Source organism: Triturus cristatus, chromosome 8, assembly GCF_964204655.1.
Source record: "Triturus cristatus chromosome 8, aTriCri1.1, whole genome shotgun sequence".
Taxonomy (NCBI): domain Eukaryota; kingdom Metazoa; phylum Chordata; class Amphibia; order Caudata; family Salamandridae; genus Triturus; species Triturus cristatus.
Window position 1 is genome coordinate 903,781,932 of NC_140591.1, and position 18,087 is coordinate 903,800,018.

At 44.2% G+C, this 18,087-nt stretch overlaps 1 protein-coding gene across 2 annotated transcripts in view; it reads right to left on the reverse strand.

Annotated features, from left to right (window-relative positions):
* Positions 1-2,982: 2,982 nt before the first annotated feature.
* The window catches only part of ZBTB11 (zinc finger and BTB domain containing 11), a 2,099,144-nt gene continuing 2,084,039 nt past the window's right edge, over positions 2,983-18,087 (reverse strand). For both annotated transcript variants that reach the window (XM_085622427.1, XM_085622426.1), the window contains one exon: positions 2,983-3,747. In XM_085622427.1, coding sequence (XP_085478553.1) covers positions 3,218-3,747 — 530 coding nt within the window. In that variant the 3' untranslated portion in view covers positions 2,983-3,217. The remainder of the gene's footprint in view (positions 3,748-18,087) is intronic.

Consider the following 18,087-nt stretch of genomic DNA (forward strand, 5'->3'; position numbering starts at 1 on the left):
TTCCTCCCATTCCTCATCAGTGTAAGATACTGAAAGCCGATTCTGCCATTTGAGTTGTAGCGTCTGTGACATGGGTTGAGAGTGAAGGTGCATTGTAAACATTTTGTAAAGGCCAGATATTACTCCTTTATGTTTACTCCAAATGTTTAAATATGTGACTATGTGTGAAGTTTGAAGCATGAAAGAAGATAGAGGGAGGTGCTTTTTCAAACATTGTTGAAGTTGAGAATATTTCGCAGATTGATGTAGTTGAAGACCAAATTCTGCTCTCAGTTGTGTAGGATTTAAAATCACCATTGTGGAAAAGCTGATCTAGTGTTTGAATACCTGCTAAATGCCATAATGGCCATGATAGCACTTTCCGATTTATACGAATACTGGTATTGTTGCAAATAGGTGCTTTTTCATGAATGTTTGGATTTAGATCTAATAATCGGTGTGCTCTTTGACAGGACTTGAGCATTGCTGATAAAATTGGATTTTTAGATTGCTGACGAGTGATATTAATACCATATAATGCAGAAATGCCAGGATCAGTAACTAAGAGATGCCGTTCTATATGAACCCATTGAGGAACATCAGAAATTCCTGGTAGCATATATGATAATTACGAAATTTGTAATGCCAGATTATAATGTTCAATTGAAGGGAGACTCATTTCTCCATAAGTGTGGTGTGCTTTTAATTTAGTTATAGCTAAACGAGGTTTTGTGGTACCCCATATAAAAGATTTTATTTTAGAATCTATAAGTCCCGTAGATAAGGCAATGTGGAGAGGAAGCATGCCTAAGGTATATAAAAAACGTGGTTAAGTAACCATTTTAACAGCTTGCACTCTTCCCCACATGGAAAGATTCAGAATTTTCCATTTATCAAAATCACGTTGCATTTGAGTAATCAATGGATTGAGATTGTCTGAAACCATACATTCCATACCTTTATTTACTAATATACCTAAATACTTAAGGTGTGAGGATTGCCAATGGATAGGGAAACCATGAATAGCCGCTTTTGTGGTACCATCAGAAATGGTAAAGCTTTGCTTTTGTCCCAATTTATTTTATAATCAGAGAAGGATGAAAAGTTGTCTATGGTTTGGAGTAAAGATGGCAGGGAGCGAGAAAGATCTGTGAGAGTAAGAAAAATGTCATCTGCATATAAATAGATTTTGGATTTACCTATGATCTTGTTATTTCTAAACGCTTGCTCTATGTAACCGTGCTCACCTGAACGAACTAAGAAGGGTGGAAGGCTGGTTAGGCCTTGCCAAGATTTTTAATCTTGCCAAGATGCAGGTCTGAGCAGATGGCAGCTGCAAGTGTGTAAATGACTGATCCATCTGTCAGGAGTATTCTCTTAACTAACACTTGCTTCCCATCTCTTTTTTAAACTTAGGGGCAGCAACATTGTCATGGTGTCACCAGGGTTTTAAGTGGAAGCTTTTTCAATATTATATGAAAGCCATAGTTGCTGCTTATTTATCTCATGCAACTAACAACCACTGACAAAGCCAATAGTCCAACTTGTTGTAGGTATGATGTTATTTGTTGTATCATATATCTGGATGCAATGACAGAAACAGGAAAATACAAGTAGGATGGCACACTATGCCAAGAACAGAAAAGTGTAAATCACCCCACAGCTGCGCTCTATTAAGAAGAGAAATTCAGCAAGTCTACAAACACGTGTGCTTTTCACGCCGTGTTTGTAGAGTTGCTGCATTTCTTTTCTTAATAGAGCTGGGCTGCGGGATGATTGTGGGACTTTGTTAAAGATTTCAGGTTAATAGCAGCGCCTGTCTGGAGCTGCAATTAACCTGAAAATTAATCAAATCTGATTACATGATGCATCACATTTTATAATAAGGAAAGACCTCTTGGTGCGATTTGTAATAAATATTTACATGCCAGAAACCAGAGATCTTCCTTCCACTTACGTTTTGATATCCCCATGTACCAGCACAAGAAGTGGAAAAGTCGTGGCTGTAGGGTCCAAGGACCTCTTTTATAAACCTCAACCTCCATATACGTTCTGAAATCTCTCTCCTTAAGTTCTGAAAAAACTCAAAACTTGGCTGCTCTCCAGACCATAACCTGTCTTCATTTGTCACTAAATTGGACTATATAAGTATCGCTACAGAGCCACAAGAGCTTCTATGGTAAATTCCTGTGGTTTATATAATACTCCTTAAATAATTAAATGTGCAATTGGAACAGATCCGGTTATGGGTATTATGTGGTATGCGTGATTAAAAATGGAGTGTTCCTATCAAGCTCAGATTGCTGCTTTTTGCCTAAGCAGGTTTGCTTAAGTACTATTAGATATTGCAAGTGAACATTGTCCTCTTTTGTGAGAATGTATTTAGAAGCTCTGTTAATTTGGCCATAGATCACTTGAAACTGTTTTAAGCTCCCTACTTGCATAGCGCTGTAAAGTACTCATGCCATGATTAGTCTTCCAAATATTTTGTCCTGCTGTGTAATATGATTACAAACATATATGACCCAACCAGGTTAAATATCCCTCCCGCTTTGTTCAAGCAATGCTAACATCCATACATCTCTTTGTTAACTTTAGGTAATAACACACTCTTAGCCCTTCTATCACACATCTCTAACTATTGATCACTTCCCTAGTAAGCAGTTGGCTCCATTGTTAGAGTAAGGCAGACCACTTGAAATGCTTTGTCGCTGCAGAATGTTCACTATTCAAAAGGTTACACATATCAATCAAAAGGACGGACATGACAATTAACATGTTCGCTACTCAAAATACCAGAGTACAAAAATGTACATTCAAACATACTTGCTCTTAGTTCATATGCTTTTTTTCATTGGAAAAGTCTTTATCTCTCATCAAGTTTGACGATTTTAAACAGCTTTTCCATAAAATTTCAAAATGTTGTTTTGAGCGACATGGTTGATGTTTGAAAAGGGCCACCTTCCCATGGTCCTGAAGCTCCAAAAATTTAGAGGCCACATCTATAGTATCAACATGTTTTATTTAACAATGTCACTGTCTTTATTGACCAAGTTAATTCCCCTTTCGCATCCCATTGCAAAAACTTACAGCTGGAAGTAGAATTGCATATGCAGTTTTACTTTGCAATTCCTGCACATGATCGATCATTCATCTTGTTAACAGGGAGCAAACAAAGTTTAGCTTTATTGCAAAGCTTAAACCTCAACACAATTATTTTCTACGGTTTACATTTCCGTTACAACATTCTTTCACTGTCAGAAGCTTGGATCATCTCTCCTTCTACAATATCCACTGTTTCGGAAGCCTCTACTTTTATCCCTTGTTTCTGTGCCAATACATAATTCACTACTTGCATAATGCTTTGGTCAGAGAGAGTGGATACTGCTGTGCATTCCTCTGTGCCAGTGACGGCTTCAATCGCTTCAAGAGTTCCCCCTTCTGAAACCAATACACTCTCAATTTCTTCAGCGACCATTTCGGATTCATGTTGTTGCACATCCGCAGATAACATGCGGATAGCATGCTCTACTTGGGTTCCTTGGTTATGGAATTGAAGTGTGTCTTTCTCAAGCACAATTTTACAAGGTACATAATCATTGTGGCACTTTGTCATATGTTTCCGTAATGTTCTAGCATCAATGTAAGCATCATTGCACACCGGACAGACATATGGTCGTTCGCCAGTATGTGTCCTCACGTGGCGTTTCAGTGAACGTGCATCTGCCCATGCCACTCCACAGGTCAGGCATTCAAAAGGTTTAACTCCTGTGGAAAAAAAAAGTATAAATTACCAAAGTGACAACTGTATTTTTTTTTAAAACAGATTTATTGAGTTTTTATAGGTAACAATTTAGAAGTGTGGTGCAAAGGGCAGGGCGGCTGACTCCGGACCCCGGGGGCTCACCCTTCGATCCCCGTCGCCTGCAGCAGATTAGCCCAGCACCTTGTGACTCTGGGCAGTAGGGATTAGTTACTTACCTGTAATCCTAGTTCTCTCCCAGGGGTATCCTCATCCAAGTTATAAGCACTAGAATATTCCCGCCCACGCGCGGGACCCCGGAAACACAATCATATATGTGACAAACACACACATATATATATATATATATATATATATATATTATATATATATATATATATATAATAAAGAAGCAAATGCAGCCTTGCATAACCAGAGCTGAATAATGCTGTAAGGACCCCCCTGTATATTATAAACAATATATTAAAAACCAGGGAAAAAACAACAGCAAAGCATGTTTGAAAACTGTTTTAATGCTTTGCATTTAGCACAATCCCCCAGATAGGACTGAAAGCATTGACAGCTCACAGGCTGCATTGCAGAAAACCACAGCCTAGAAAGACTGAAAAGCTAACTCATAGCAACATAGAAATAAACTGGCACCGTGCCTTTAAGGCAGCCATGATCCCTAGCTTCCCATCATGCCTCAGGGGTGACAGTTAGGTCAGTTATTCTTTGCGGTGACTTAAAGCCATGACACAAAGAGTTGAAAATTCCTCAAAAATAAGGTTCCTTTGCCCGGGGAGGCGGGAGGGTTGCTTATGACTTTGATGAGGATACCCCTGGAAGAGAACTAGGATTACAGTTAAGTAACTAATCCTTCTCCTTCAGGGGATCCTCATCAATAGTCATAAGCACTAGAATAGAATAGCGAGCCTCACCTCTTCCAACTGCGGGCAAAGGACAAAAAACAATTAATAATCAAGCTCAGATGACTAAACTTGAAAAACCCAGATATTTTATTATCTGAACAGATTCCTCAAGAAGGCTTGGCCTACTTGAGTATCCGCCCTGGAATCGGATTCAAGACAATAATGCCTTGTGAAAGTGTGTACAGATCTCCTGGTTGCTGCCTTGCAAATCTCTGCCATTGGAACATCATGCAAGAAAGCTATTGTAGCTGCTTTCCCCCTAGTGGAGTGTGCTTTAGGTGACAACAATAGGGGTTTATTTTACAAACTGGTAAGACAATTTTATACAGGACACTATCCATCTCGAAATAGACCTTTTGGAAGCTGGGAAGCCTGTCCTCATGGAACCATAATTTAAAAACAATTGCTCTGATTTCCTTAAGTCCTTCGTTCCCTCCAAATAGAACTTGAGCACTCTCTTAAGATCTAAGGAGTGGAGTGACCTCTCCGCAGGAGTAGCGGGATTGGGAAAAAAGGACGGTAGGGAAATTGACTGATTAACATGAAAATCAGAGACAACCTTTGGCAAAAAGGCAGGGCGAGTCCTTAAGACTACTCTGTTGTGGTGAAAAATAGTATAGGGCTCTTTGGAAGACAGCGCTTGGATTTCACTTACTCTGGGCGCTGATGTTATCGCGACTAAGAAAGCGGTCTTCCATGTCAAATGCTGTAACGTGGCTTCATGGATGGGTTCGAAAGGCGGACCCATCAGCCTAGAGAGGACTAGATTCAACTCCCAAGGAGGAGAAGGAGACCAAACGTGGGGGACATACTTTCTTCAACCCCTGTAGGAAATCCTTAACCACCTGTAGTTCAAAAAAGGAAGGCTGGTTTGGAGACTTTCTGTAGGCCGTAATGGCCGCTAAGTGTACTCTGATCGAGGAATATTTTAAACCTGATTTGGCCAAGTACAGCAGGTAAGGGAGCATGACTTCCTCCTGCCCTGTGGTAGGATTAAAATGATTAGGAGTGCACCATAAATAGAATCTTTTCCACTTAAAGGAGTATGATGCCCTTGTGGAAGGTCTCTTTTAGTATATGCATACAGTCCTGCGGTAAATTCAAATATCCATATTGCAGGACCTCAGGTGCCATGCTGCCAAGTTCAGTGAGGGAAGGTTGAGATGTAGAATCTTCCCGTCCATCTTGGTCAATAGGTCCGATCTGTAAGGAAGCCTCCTGTGGGGGTGCACCGACAGCTGTAATAGGTCCGGGTACCACCACTGACGAGGCCAGTCCGGGGCTATCAGGATCATTGACATGTTGGACCTGATGAGTTTGGATACCACCTTCGGGATCAGAGGCAGGGGAGGAAAGGCGTATGCAAATATTCCGGACCAATCCATCGAAGGAGCATTCCCCCTCGTCCCTGGACGGTGGAACCTGGAGGTGAAGGTGTGGCATTTTTTGTTTTGATCGTCTGCAAACAAATCTATGGAAGGTTGCCACCACTGATGGAAAATTTCTGCCACTACCTCGTCGTTTAGCACCCAGTCTGGCTGATCTTCGAAGTGTCGACTGAGTGCATCTGCTCGCACGTTTTGCTCCCCTGGCAGATGCACCGCTGTGATGGAAAGGTCTCGGGCTAGAAGCCAGTGCCATATCGGTTGAGCCTCCAATGATAGAGGCCGGGAGCGCGTACCACCCTGTTTGTTGAGGTAATACATGGCGGTCGTGTTGTCTGTTTGGACCAGGATCGAGTTGGATGTGATTGAGGGCTGAAAAGCTTTCAGAGCTAGGTGGACCGCTTGCAGCTCCAGCACGTTTATATGGAAGGATTGTTCCTTGATGGACCATCGTCCCTGCATCTGTAGGCAACCCATGTGCGCTCCCCATCCTTGCAGAGATGCATCCGTTACCAAGGACTGTGTTGGCACTGGATGATGGAAGGGGACTCCCACTACGCGGTTGTTTTGCTGAGTCCACCATCGTATGGATGACTTTGCCGCTTGCGAAAGCACAATTCGATCTTCCCAGTGACCCGATGTTTGGTCCCACTTGTCCTCTAAGTCCTGTTGCAAGGGCCTCATTCTCAGCCTGGCGTTGGGAATGAGAAATATGCAAGAAGCCATCGATCCTAGCAGAGGCGCCACTTGCCGGACCATTGGACGAGTTGTCTGTAGAAGAGTTTTGCACTTCTGTTGTATTGATGAAAGTCTCTGCTCCGAAGGAAACGCTCTTCCTAGGCTTGTATCCAGAGTGGAGCACAAATAATGGATCACCTGAGTAGGCCGGTGAACCGATTTCTCTATATTCACGTGCAGACCTAGCCTGCGGAGTAGAGAGAGACATATTTGGAAATCGCTCTTTACTTGCTGATGGGATGGCCCTTTTAGGAGCCAATCGTCCAAGTACGGATAAACGAACAGACCCCTTCTGTGTAGACCCGCCGCTACCACCACCATGCACTTGGTAAAGACTCGTGGGGCAGATTTTAGTCCGAAGGGCAACACCCTGAACTGGTAGTGAGTGCTGCCAACCACGAATCGCAGATATTTGCGATGACGGGGAATTATAGGTATGTGGAAATGCGCATTCTGGAGATCCACTGAACACATCCAATATCCTGTTTGCAGATGTGGACATATTTGATGAAGCGCCAACATGCAAAATTTCTCTTTCAAGGTGACTTTGTTCAGCGATCGAAGGTTCAGGAGAGGTCTGAACTTGTGCTCTTGATCTCTTTTTGGCACAAGAAAGTACCTGGAATACATTCCCTTCCCCCGCCGAGAGTGAGAAACCTTCTCTAGGGCCTTTTTTTGCAGAAGGGTCATCAGTTCTAGTCGTAGTAACTTTAGCTGGCGAGGACGAGATCTTTTTGGAGGGATGTTCTTTGGAGACACACGGAAACGTAGTGCGTATCCATTGCGCAGTATGCTGAGCACCCAACGATCTCTTGTTATGTTGCACCACTCTTTCAGATGATGTGAAACACTTCCTCCCACTGGAGTTCACAACGGAGCCAGAGGAAGTTCTTGCTCATTGCTTCCCTGCTGATCTAGCCATGGTAGAGGACTGCTGCTGATGACCTCCTCTACCTCCGTTTGACTTTAGGCCTTGGAACTGCGACCTTCCTTGATTTTTGTTTTGGGACCACTGAGGGGTTTGAACCCTCTGTTGGTAGCCCTTGCGCTGGTTGGGTCTGTATCTTCGCCTGAATTATTTTTTCTTCTCTAACCCCACCGCCTTCAGAGTGTCTAATTCGGCTTTCATTCTAGCCACCTCCTCATCTGTAAGGGTGCCAAACAATGAGGAGCCAGAAAAAGGCAGGTTAAGGCTCCTCTGTTGCGCATCTGGTTTGAGAGCCGTTAGCCTTAACCAGGCAGACCCCCTAGCACAAATGCCATGCGCATAAGAATGCGCCGATAGTGTGGCACCATCCGCTGCCATGCTAATCATTTGGTTAGCTACAAGGGATCCTTCCGTGATGACTTCCTCAAAGTCCTTTTGATCCTCCTTTGGTACCTTCTCCTTGAAACGATCCAAGGAGTCCCATAGGGCTCTGTTGTAGCGTCCTAATAAGGCTGCTGCGCTGGAGACTTTTAGTGATGACGCTGCAGACCCTCAAACCTTTTGTCCCCAAGAATCCTGGGACTTACTCTCTTTGTCAGGGGGGACCAACGAATGTGCAGAGACTGCGTGTGTTTTTCGTGCCGCTGCGACGATAACTGAATCTGCAGGCGGATCTGTTTAAAAAAAAAAAACAGGTCTGTCTCAGCCGGTATTTTTTTTTTAATTCTCGCAGAGGGGGTTAGGAAAATGTCCATCACTGGTTCCAGAAGCCCAGGAACCAGAGGCAGCAACGGACAAGACGCAGATATCTGATGAAGCGTCTCAAAGATCACCGTTGTTGCGACCGGAGCAGTGGACATTTCAATGTTCAGCTTCTGAGCCCCTCTTTATAGCACTTCATGATACATGTTAATATCATCTATCGGCGACACTCTCGACTGAGGGCTGTCCGATAGAGTAGGTGAATAGTCTCTTTTAGAGGAGCGGGTGGAGGAAGAGGACCATGAAGGAGACCTTCTTCTTTGGTGATGGGAAGTAGCAGGCCTGCGCTCTCGCGATCTTCCTGTACGACGTTGACGTGCAGTTGAAGGCGATCTATCCACCTCTTGCACTAATCTTTGTAGAGGAGATCTGTGGATCGGACTAGTATATTCTTCCTCCCTTCTTGATGCTCCTACCGGATCCTTACTCCAGTGATGGATTGGTAAAAGCCATCTTGGAGAGAGGTGAACAGAAGGGGAAGCCCTTCTGTGATGTGACACAGATCTTTGTCACGAACTCCCCGAATGATGTTCTGGGGACGCAGATGGTGAATGCGTTGAAGGACGTCTCGAGGAATGAGAGGATGAGTGCCGTGACGCTGACTCAGTCACCAAAACCACGGAACCCTCTCGACGTCGAGCGTATAACCTGCTCTGACGAAGCCCTTCTCGACATCGATCTAGACCTCTAGACGTCGAAACTCGACCAGGTGCTGGGGTCGATTTTGGCGTCGACTCAGTGTGTTTCGACGGCGAATGTCTCAATGTCAAATGTCTCGTCGACGACGCCAGGATACTTCTGCGTCTCGATGTCGAGCGTCGCTGGATCGACGACGCCGAAGGAGTTCTTCGCCTCGACGCCGATCGTCGGTGGGATGACGACGGCAGAGGGCTCCTGGTCCTCGACGCCGATCATCACCGAGTTGACGTCGGCGGAGGGCTTCTTGTCTTCGACGCCGATCGTCGCCGGGTTTATGTCGGCGGAGGGCTTCTGTTACCTGACGCCGATCGTCGCCGGGTTGACGACGGCGGAGGGCTTCTAGTTCTCGACGTCGATCGTCGCCGGGTTGACGACGGCAGAGGACTCTCTCCCCTCGACGCCGATCGTCGGATTGACGACGGTGGAGGGTTCCAGCTTTTGACGCCGAACATCTAGATGACGACGGCGGAGGGCTGCTGATCCTCGACGCCGATCGTCGCTGGGTTGACGATGGCGGAGGACTTTTGTTCTTCGACGCCAATCGTCGCCGAGTTGACATCGGCGGTGGACTTGAGCTCCTCGCCGCCGGGTTGACGATGGCGGAGGCTCCCGATTCTTCGACGTCGACGTTGAATGTAGTGACGTACCTGCATGTCTGCGTTCTCTCGACGGTGAGCCCACCGTCGAAGGTCGTTTTTTGGATATATGTCCCACCGGTGGTTGTTTTCTCAGCGCCGAGCCCGACGCTGATGGATTCCTGCTTCTAGAAGAGGACCTGGGCCTCTTAGAGCCATTTCTAACCGGTGACCTGCCTCTGGAAGCCTTTTCTGCCAGTCCATAAAGACGTATACGCTCTCTGTCTTTTAAAGTTCTTTAGAGAGAGACTGGCAATGAGGACAAGTCTTGGGAACATGATCTTTAGGCAGACAGAGAATACAGACTGCATGGGAGTCTGATCTGGCCGCCTTTTTTCCACAAGAAGGGCAGGGATCAAAAAGGGATGGCATTTTGAGTGGTAAAAAATGCCAAAATCAGTCAGAAAAAGTGAGCACCTTACTTGACTAGATGTAAAACGTCGAAGTAAGATAAATGTTTCCTGAAAATTGAAGAATATTTCTGAGTAAAATCAGGAAAAAAGTGGAGCTGTGTAACCAGGGTCCTGTCTGAAGGAGCCGGAAAGAACAACTGACCTAACTGTCACCCCTGAGGCATGATGGGAAGCTAGGGGTCATGGCTGCCTTAAAGGCACGGTGCCAGTTTATTTCTATTTTGCTATGAGTTAGCTTTTCAGCCTTTCTAGGCTGTGGTTTTCTGCAATGCAGCCTGTGAGCTGTCAATGCTTCCAGTCCTATCTGAGGGATTGTGCTAAATGCTAAGCATTAAAACAGTTTTCAAACATGCTTTGCTGTTGTTTTTTCCCTTGTTTTTAATATATTGTTTATAATATACAGGGGGGTCCTCTTACAGCATTATTCAGCTCTAGTTATGAAAGGCTGCATTTGATATATCTATATATATATATATATATATATACACATCTATATATATATCTATATCTATATCTATATATATATATATATATATATATATATATCCAACCAACAGTACCCTGATGTAGGAACGAGACAAAACGGAGTGGCTTTGACACCAGGAATTTATTAAAACCAGCATAGCAGTCCAAAGTTCAATAACATCCCAACGCGTTTCAAAGCCAGGGCGGCTTCTTCATCAGGGGAAAGTTGCAATGAAGTGGAGCTGCTGCATCGACGTGTACAAGGTAAAACGGGGAGTGAATTTTCTGCAAAAACCAACGGTGTTTGTCCGGAGGCCCACTTCGGTTTATTATGGATTTTTAATGGTGGCAATTTAATGGAGGCCCACTGTGGTAATATTATTGCTCGTACATTGAACTACGTGTACCAGCATGCTTTGCCAATACACACTTGTGATTAATTGATGCATGTGGTTAAGTACACGTCGATGCAGCAGCTCCACTTCATTGCAACTTTCCCCTGATGAAGAAGCCGCCCTGGCTTTGAAACGCGTTGGGATGTTATTGAACTTTAGACTGCTATGCTGGTTATAATAAATTCCTGGTGTCAAAGCCACTCCGTTTTGTCTCGTTCCTACATCAGGGCACTGTTGGTTGGATTTATATGCGGCAGCCTGGCCGCAGGGAACCTGACACCACTTAGCTGTGGGGCCTTGTGATGGGAGAAACCTCACTTCGGATTCAAGGTAAAACGGGGAGTGAATTTTCTGCAAAAACCAGCGGTGTTTGTCCGGATGCCCACTTGGGTTTATTATGGATTTTTACTGGTGGCAAATGAATGGAGGCCCACTGTGGTAATATTATTGCTTGAACATTGAACTACGTGTACCAGCATGCTTTGCCAATACACACTTGTGATTAATTGATGCATGTGGTTAAGTACACGTCGATGCAGCAGCTCCACTTCATTGCAACTTTCCCCTGATGAAGAAGCCGCCCTGGCTTTGAAAGGCGTTGGGATGTTATTGAACTTTGGACTGCTATGCTGGTTTTAATAAATTCCTGGTGTCAAAGCCACTCCGTTTTGTCTCGGTCCTACATCAGGGCACTGTTGGTTGGATATATATATGTATATATATGTGGAGATATATATATGTTTGTCACATATATGATTGTGTTTGCGGGGTCCCTTGCATGGGCGGGAATATTCTAGTGCTTATGACTTTGATGAGGATTCCCCTGGAAGAGAACTCGCTTAATCTTCCTGACGGCCCCCCAGCACCGGGACACCTCGTCTGTGGTAGCTGCGCACTTTACATTTGCTGGTATTATCATTATTAAGAAACAGGCACATAGACAACGCCGCACCTAAGTACAACCAATCGCTGAGTTAATGGCATCAGTTACATTATTATACTACGTGCAAGAGTGGAAACCTTTGTGCATACAGCACAAGATCAAGCAAGCAATTACCATTTAATGCAATCAACTAAGTCTCTACTCGGCCACAGATAACAGGCTGCAAGGTGTTAAGAATCTGTAATAATAACCAAAGGTATCATACATCTATAAGTCACCAATTTGTGCAACGTGACCAGCAGATGACCGGGGTCATAACATAATATTCAACAATATTCACAATCACAAAATGGCCACCTGAGATTAACAGTTTATGAGAATAATAGTTTACCAGATTTAAATAGCACATGTATGTGCAAATACATGTATGTGCCAGTAAAAGAACAAAAGAAAGACTCCGACTCGACCTGAAGGGCGATCCCGCCTCGAGAAGTTGCCTGGGGGTGTTCGATGCAGATGCCCGGCCGGATAACACGAGGCTCCCGTGGGGCTCCTGAGGGTATAACCTGCGCCCCACAAAGTGCGGGAGAGGTCCTCAGGCATAACGCTGCCCACCGCTCTGACCCTGGGGGCAGATGAGAGGTCTCTGCACGGATATCTCTGCGGCGAGGACCGGGACCTGGTTTGCCTGATCCTAAAATGGTGGAGGTCAGGCGGACTCGGGCTTTGAAGGCGGCCTCGTGGCTGAACATCGGGCTGGGCCGGTTGCTTTTGTTCGGTGCTGGGGGTCCCTCACTGTGCGCCGAGGTCAAGCCCCGGAGCACGGTCACGCCCAGGAGCTTGAGTGTTTGCTCTTCTCACAGTGGACCATCCAGGCACCTGCAGACTCCCATGGTCAAGATGGCTGACACGTGAGGAGCTCCGGCCGAGAGCTCCATGGCTAGGGAACTCCTTTCCGGCTCTAATCCTGAGTTATACCCTCTCCTTGAACCTTCGAACTCACCTGAGGTTATATGGACGGCGGCCCTTCAACTCACCAATTACCGCAATTTTGGTTTGTGATCTTACGATGGACCGTGAATTTTGCTAACCGCGGAGCCCGAACAATCATGGCCGCTGCCCGGTGGAGCTGTTTTTTCAGCTATAGAGGAGATTAGGCTCCGTTTCATCCCCTCGGCCATCACCAACCCAGCCATACATTGGACATGGTTTTCCCTCGTCTCTACGCTGTGTCTCCTTTCCTCCCCCGCCCTCCGACGAATACATCCCCTGAAACACTTTCCCCCTTGCCGGTCTGCTTGACCCGATCTGCTTTCCCTACCCCTTTTTACCTTCCTCCCTCTTCCTTCTTTGCTTCTTAGTCGTGTATTTTGTTTATGCTATTCGCTAGTAACTCATGTTATTGTGTAACACTGTCTGTTTTCCATTTGTTATACTTGGCTCCTGTAACTGTTGGTAATTTTGTTAACTTGTAACTCGCTGATCCTCATGTAAAGCGCTCTGATACCTCCGGGTCTAGCCAGCGCTATATAAAACTCTGCAAATAAATAAATACAGAGGAACACATCTTAAGGATTGTATTATATAAAAGTGGATCTGGTTCAATGCTGCAGATGGCCAAGAGAACAATACAGTAACCATATATTGTGTGTATCTGTTACCATAGAATATCAACAAACTCCGTCCCACACCCACCAACTAAGAGGGTGCATTCCCAGTAATAGACAGCAGCAAAATAGAATGGAGGGGAAATTCCGATCTAGTCATCACTGTACGATCATGGTAGCTGTCATGGCGTATAAACTCTGGCGTGCAATGTCCAGAAGGTGGGCAATCGTATTCAGGCATCAATGCCATCTCGTGGCCCCAGTACTGTATTGGATCCGGAGCATAGCTCTCCGTGCGGCTCGGGACAGCACTAACTCTCAGGCGTGGCTCCCTATGCTTCGTCTGCGTGCAATGAGAGTGAATCTACGTCCAGTAATTTGAAGGTTTCCAGTAGTAGATCCCAGGACATGGCAATTGTTACCTTATGCAGCCCACAGCGTTCATCTCTGTGCAGCGCCCCGCTTTCATCGAGTCCCCACCTCTCCCTCCAGGCTAGCAATGCAGGTGGATGCGCCGACTTCCAGCGCCTAGTGATAAGGCGTTTCGCCAATATGAGCACCAGGTCCATAAACTTAGTTTGTACATTGTAACCCTTAGGGTTTGGGTACAGGCCTAGTAGGCATCCTTTTGCCATAGTCCATGCATGCCCCCCAACCACCTCCCCTAGTATGATTGCCATCTGTGTCCAGTGGGTGGAGAGGGCAGGGCAGGACCATAAGTGAAAACTGAATCAGTGGTTTTTAATACAATTGCTCCCATGCTCTTGGATTGTCCAATACCAGGCACTGTACTAAACCTGAACTTAATGGCATGTTCAGACCTTGTCGTGCCTCCATGTTCTTGGGGCAGATTATTCAGAATTTAAGGAATGCACACAAATGGAGGCAACCCACAAACCACATAGTAAATACACACCAAGCTTATTCTGGGCCTAGATTTAAAAATAATTGGCATTTGATGGAGAGCAAAGGCTACATTTATAGGTTTAGTGGCTTTTGCTCCTTTGAGAGAATTAGGTTCAAAATAATGAACTACAGGTGTAACATCTGAAAAGTTACCACAAATTGCAGATCCCAGGCTAAAAACTGTTCATCAAATGTTTGCTCAACTGTTTCGAGCCTACATCCCTTTCAAATGTTTCACCTTTTGCTGCCTTATTATATAAGTATTTGACAGCAAGTTTAGGTATCCTACCCTCAAAACCTCCTGATGAAAATAGCTAGTCCGTAGCTTGCTTATCCAGAAAAACATATTGACATACTAATCTAGAACGAAAGGTTAATTTGAAGATGTTCAAAACTCCAACAACATTAAGTAGGAGAATAGTTTTAAACTAAACAACTGTGAACGTATGTATAATATATGTAAAGTGGTCACTGAAAGTCTACATCTCCTTTCAATTGGTTTATCTTTTGCTGCCTAATAACCTACCTAGTTACAATACATCAAAATATTTTCCTGTTCTTTATATAGCCTACCCTCACAACCTACTAGCGATAAAAACTTTCTATAAAGGTTATGAAAATTAACTGCAAACCTAAATAGGTTGAATGGAAGACCACCCCTTTGTAACAGCAATCTTAATTGCCTGAGGCTGCTGTTCCCGCACATTCGGGGTCAGGATGTGACCAGAACGCACTCCTGTTCCTTCAGATCTTGTGTCAGTTTGAACACAAAACATACTCCTGTCCCCATAGATGCCGGGATAGATTCTGAGCCAAACACGGTGCTTATACAGAAAAGACAAAAGATGGGTGAAGGGGACAGTTAGGAAAACACAGAGGACCAGCCAGAAGGACAGACAGACAGACAGAAAGACGGACGGAAGTAATGCACCAGTTAATTACCAGTAATATTCAGTCTTCCCTGATACAGTCCTTACCTGTGAGATAACATCACCTCCACGCAGACCTTATTACCTAGCTAACTCAAAACATTTCTCCCAATGTGGCCACAATTACTCAGGTGCCACTACAATGGGGAAGCAGCCTCACATCACTTTCTGTTATTACCAAGCAGACAAGAAACAAAAATATGAAGCACTATAATCAATGTGGAAGGGAGGGTGGCAAATCAAGGAACGTATCGGAAAAGACTTGGACTAATGAAGATTACCAGTAAGTAAACGGTGCATTACCTCCTATTCCATCTTCCTTGATCCATTCCTTACCTGTAGAAATACCCAAGCAACACAGATTGATTAAACATGCCGAAACACGATAGTGCAGTATAACTGCAAGTGAGTTTAATTAGAACAACAGTGTTACAATCCCATGAAAGAGCCAAATGAAAAAGAAAAACCTTCCCCCAACTGAATCCTATAATGCGAAAAGAAAGAATGAGGGATCGTCCATGTGGCCGTACAGCAAATGTCCCTCAGTGATGCCCCTTTAAATGAAGCCCATCAGATTGCAATTCCTTTGGCAGATCTACCTGTGATAAAGAGAGAGGCATTTCTATTCTTACAACAAAGATCTGGCACATCCGGGCACTTAATCTAAATATATAAAGGACAGGAAAAAAGGGGAAGATATTTTTATCAAAATCCCCAGCCAACTATTGCATACTATAGTCCAATCCTGTACGCCCACTAATCTTAAAAAAGCTTGAAAAGAAGAAAAAAGTAGTCAGTCAGTCATCTCATATTAACACATACCCCCGATTTCAAGTATGTATGTGAAAAAAAGTGTCGAGAAAAGAGAAAGTATCTCACGTGCCCACGTTTGTATCATCATTGAGAAGGTAGACCAACATGGCCTCAATGATCAGAGTGAGTGGAATAGGATTAGTAGATGAGTGCCATCTAGAATCAACTGTATCCTTGTAACTGTTGTAGCAGTAGTGGTAGCTTTTGAGCTTGGTGCGATAATATCATCCAGGATTGATGGTTGCCTTAATTTGTGCATGTTAATCTGGTGAACAATTTTTTTCACTGCCACTCCTGGACTGACATTGGATGACTTTTTGCTTGGGTTGACATCCAAAGGTACCGCTATATTGAAATACTGTTTTGTTGTTTGCAATATCAGGCATTATGTGTATTAGCTACTCAACCTTGTTTTAATACGTCTGTGCCACTCTAAGATGGCGCTCGTTTTTGCTTAAGTAACAATGAGTTATGAACGGTGGTCACGTGATTATGATAACCATGAGAGGGTACTAGGTAATTGCTTACACTCGCGGTGAATGTTTCCGTGACACTCAAATCGATTGCCATATCAAAGTATGAGTCTTTTGTATTGAGTAGTAGGCAGGAGGTGTATTGATTTTTTTACGTTTTTAATACACCTTTGCCGTTCTAAGATGGCGCGAGCTTTTCTCTTAAAAAGTATTGAGCTTTGGAAGGAAGTCACGTGTTCTGAGTAACCGCAAGATGAGAACGCGGGACTTTTTAATAGACGATCGCAGGTCGGCGGAGTTGCTGCCGGGTTGATTTACCGCCTGAAGTCCCTGGGGAGCGGTAAGAGTATGCGTGACAGGAATAGTGTGTACTTCTAATTGGGCATGAATGGTCTTCATGTATTGATCAAGGCAGAATGGTTGCTTAAGTTTCTGGATATAAGTTATAGAGCTAATGAGACGACGGAATGATAAACTGTGCGAGTCTTAAATTCCTTGTGTGAATTCAGCATGAATCTTTTTAGATTATGCTAGGCAGGGTCTAGTTACCATGAAAGCCCCTTTGACGATTAAGAAGACCATTGGCGAGTGAGCAGTCAGTGTGGTCAGATGAGGAGATTTGGTTTGAAGATAGCTGTGGCATTTAGTTGGTTAAAGTCTGCGGAGCTCTGTACATTTGTACTTGACGTTGAGACTTAACTCTTTTATGATGTAAACCACTAACTGTCATATTGTGTGGGACTGTAATGTAGTTTTTAAATAAGAAAATCCACGCATCTGCAGCATGTGACAGGGTGGATACTTGAGTTAATCGACCATGTGACATGGGATTGAGTGTATCACTGATCGTGTTACATGAGAGACGTAATGGTTAATGTTCAATAAAAATTCTTTTTCCACAGATAAAAATACTTGGCAACGAAAGTGCTCTTTGAAGAGATGAAAATGGTATAAGATATACATCCCTTGACGTGGTGGGAGCTGGTATGTGGGCCCATAGCTCCTACTAGGTAAATATCATGTGATGGAATACGGGACTTGTGGTTAGTGTTGATCCACGTGTCCGTATTCTTTGATCATAACCTGTACTGAAGAGAGGCTGAAGATGAATATAACTCTTTTAAATATTTTTCTTTTGTCTCTGTGGGTCTGGCAGTCACTCTTTTTTGATGTTTTCTGTCCAGGGAGGTGATTGTTGACCTTGTCTGCCCTCACGAATTTGTCGTAAAAGAAATTGGCAATGAAACATGTTGGCCATCACTAAAGTGGTCTACAACATGCTGTGTTTTTAATCTGGTACAGACTCACAGGTCGGAACAAAAGGTGAACAGTGTCTGTGAGTGTAGTCCATTTTTAAATAGAGACGACTTCTGTCTCATTTTCTTTCACTGGGGTTCATAATT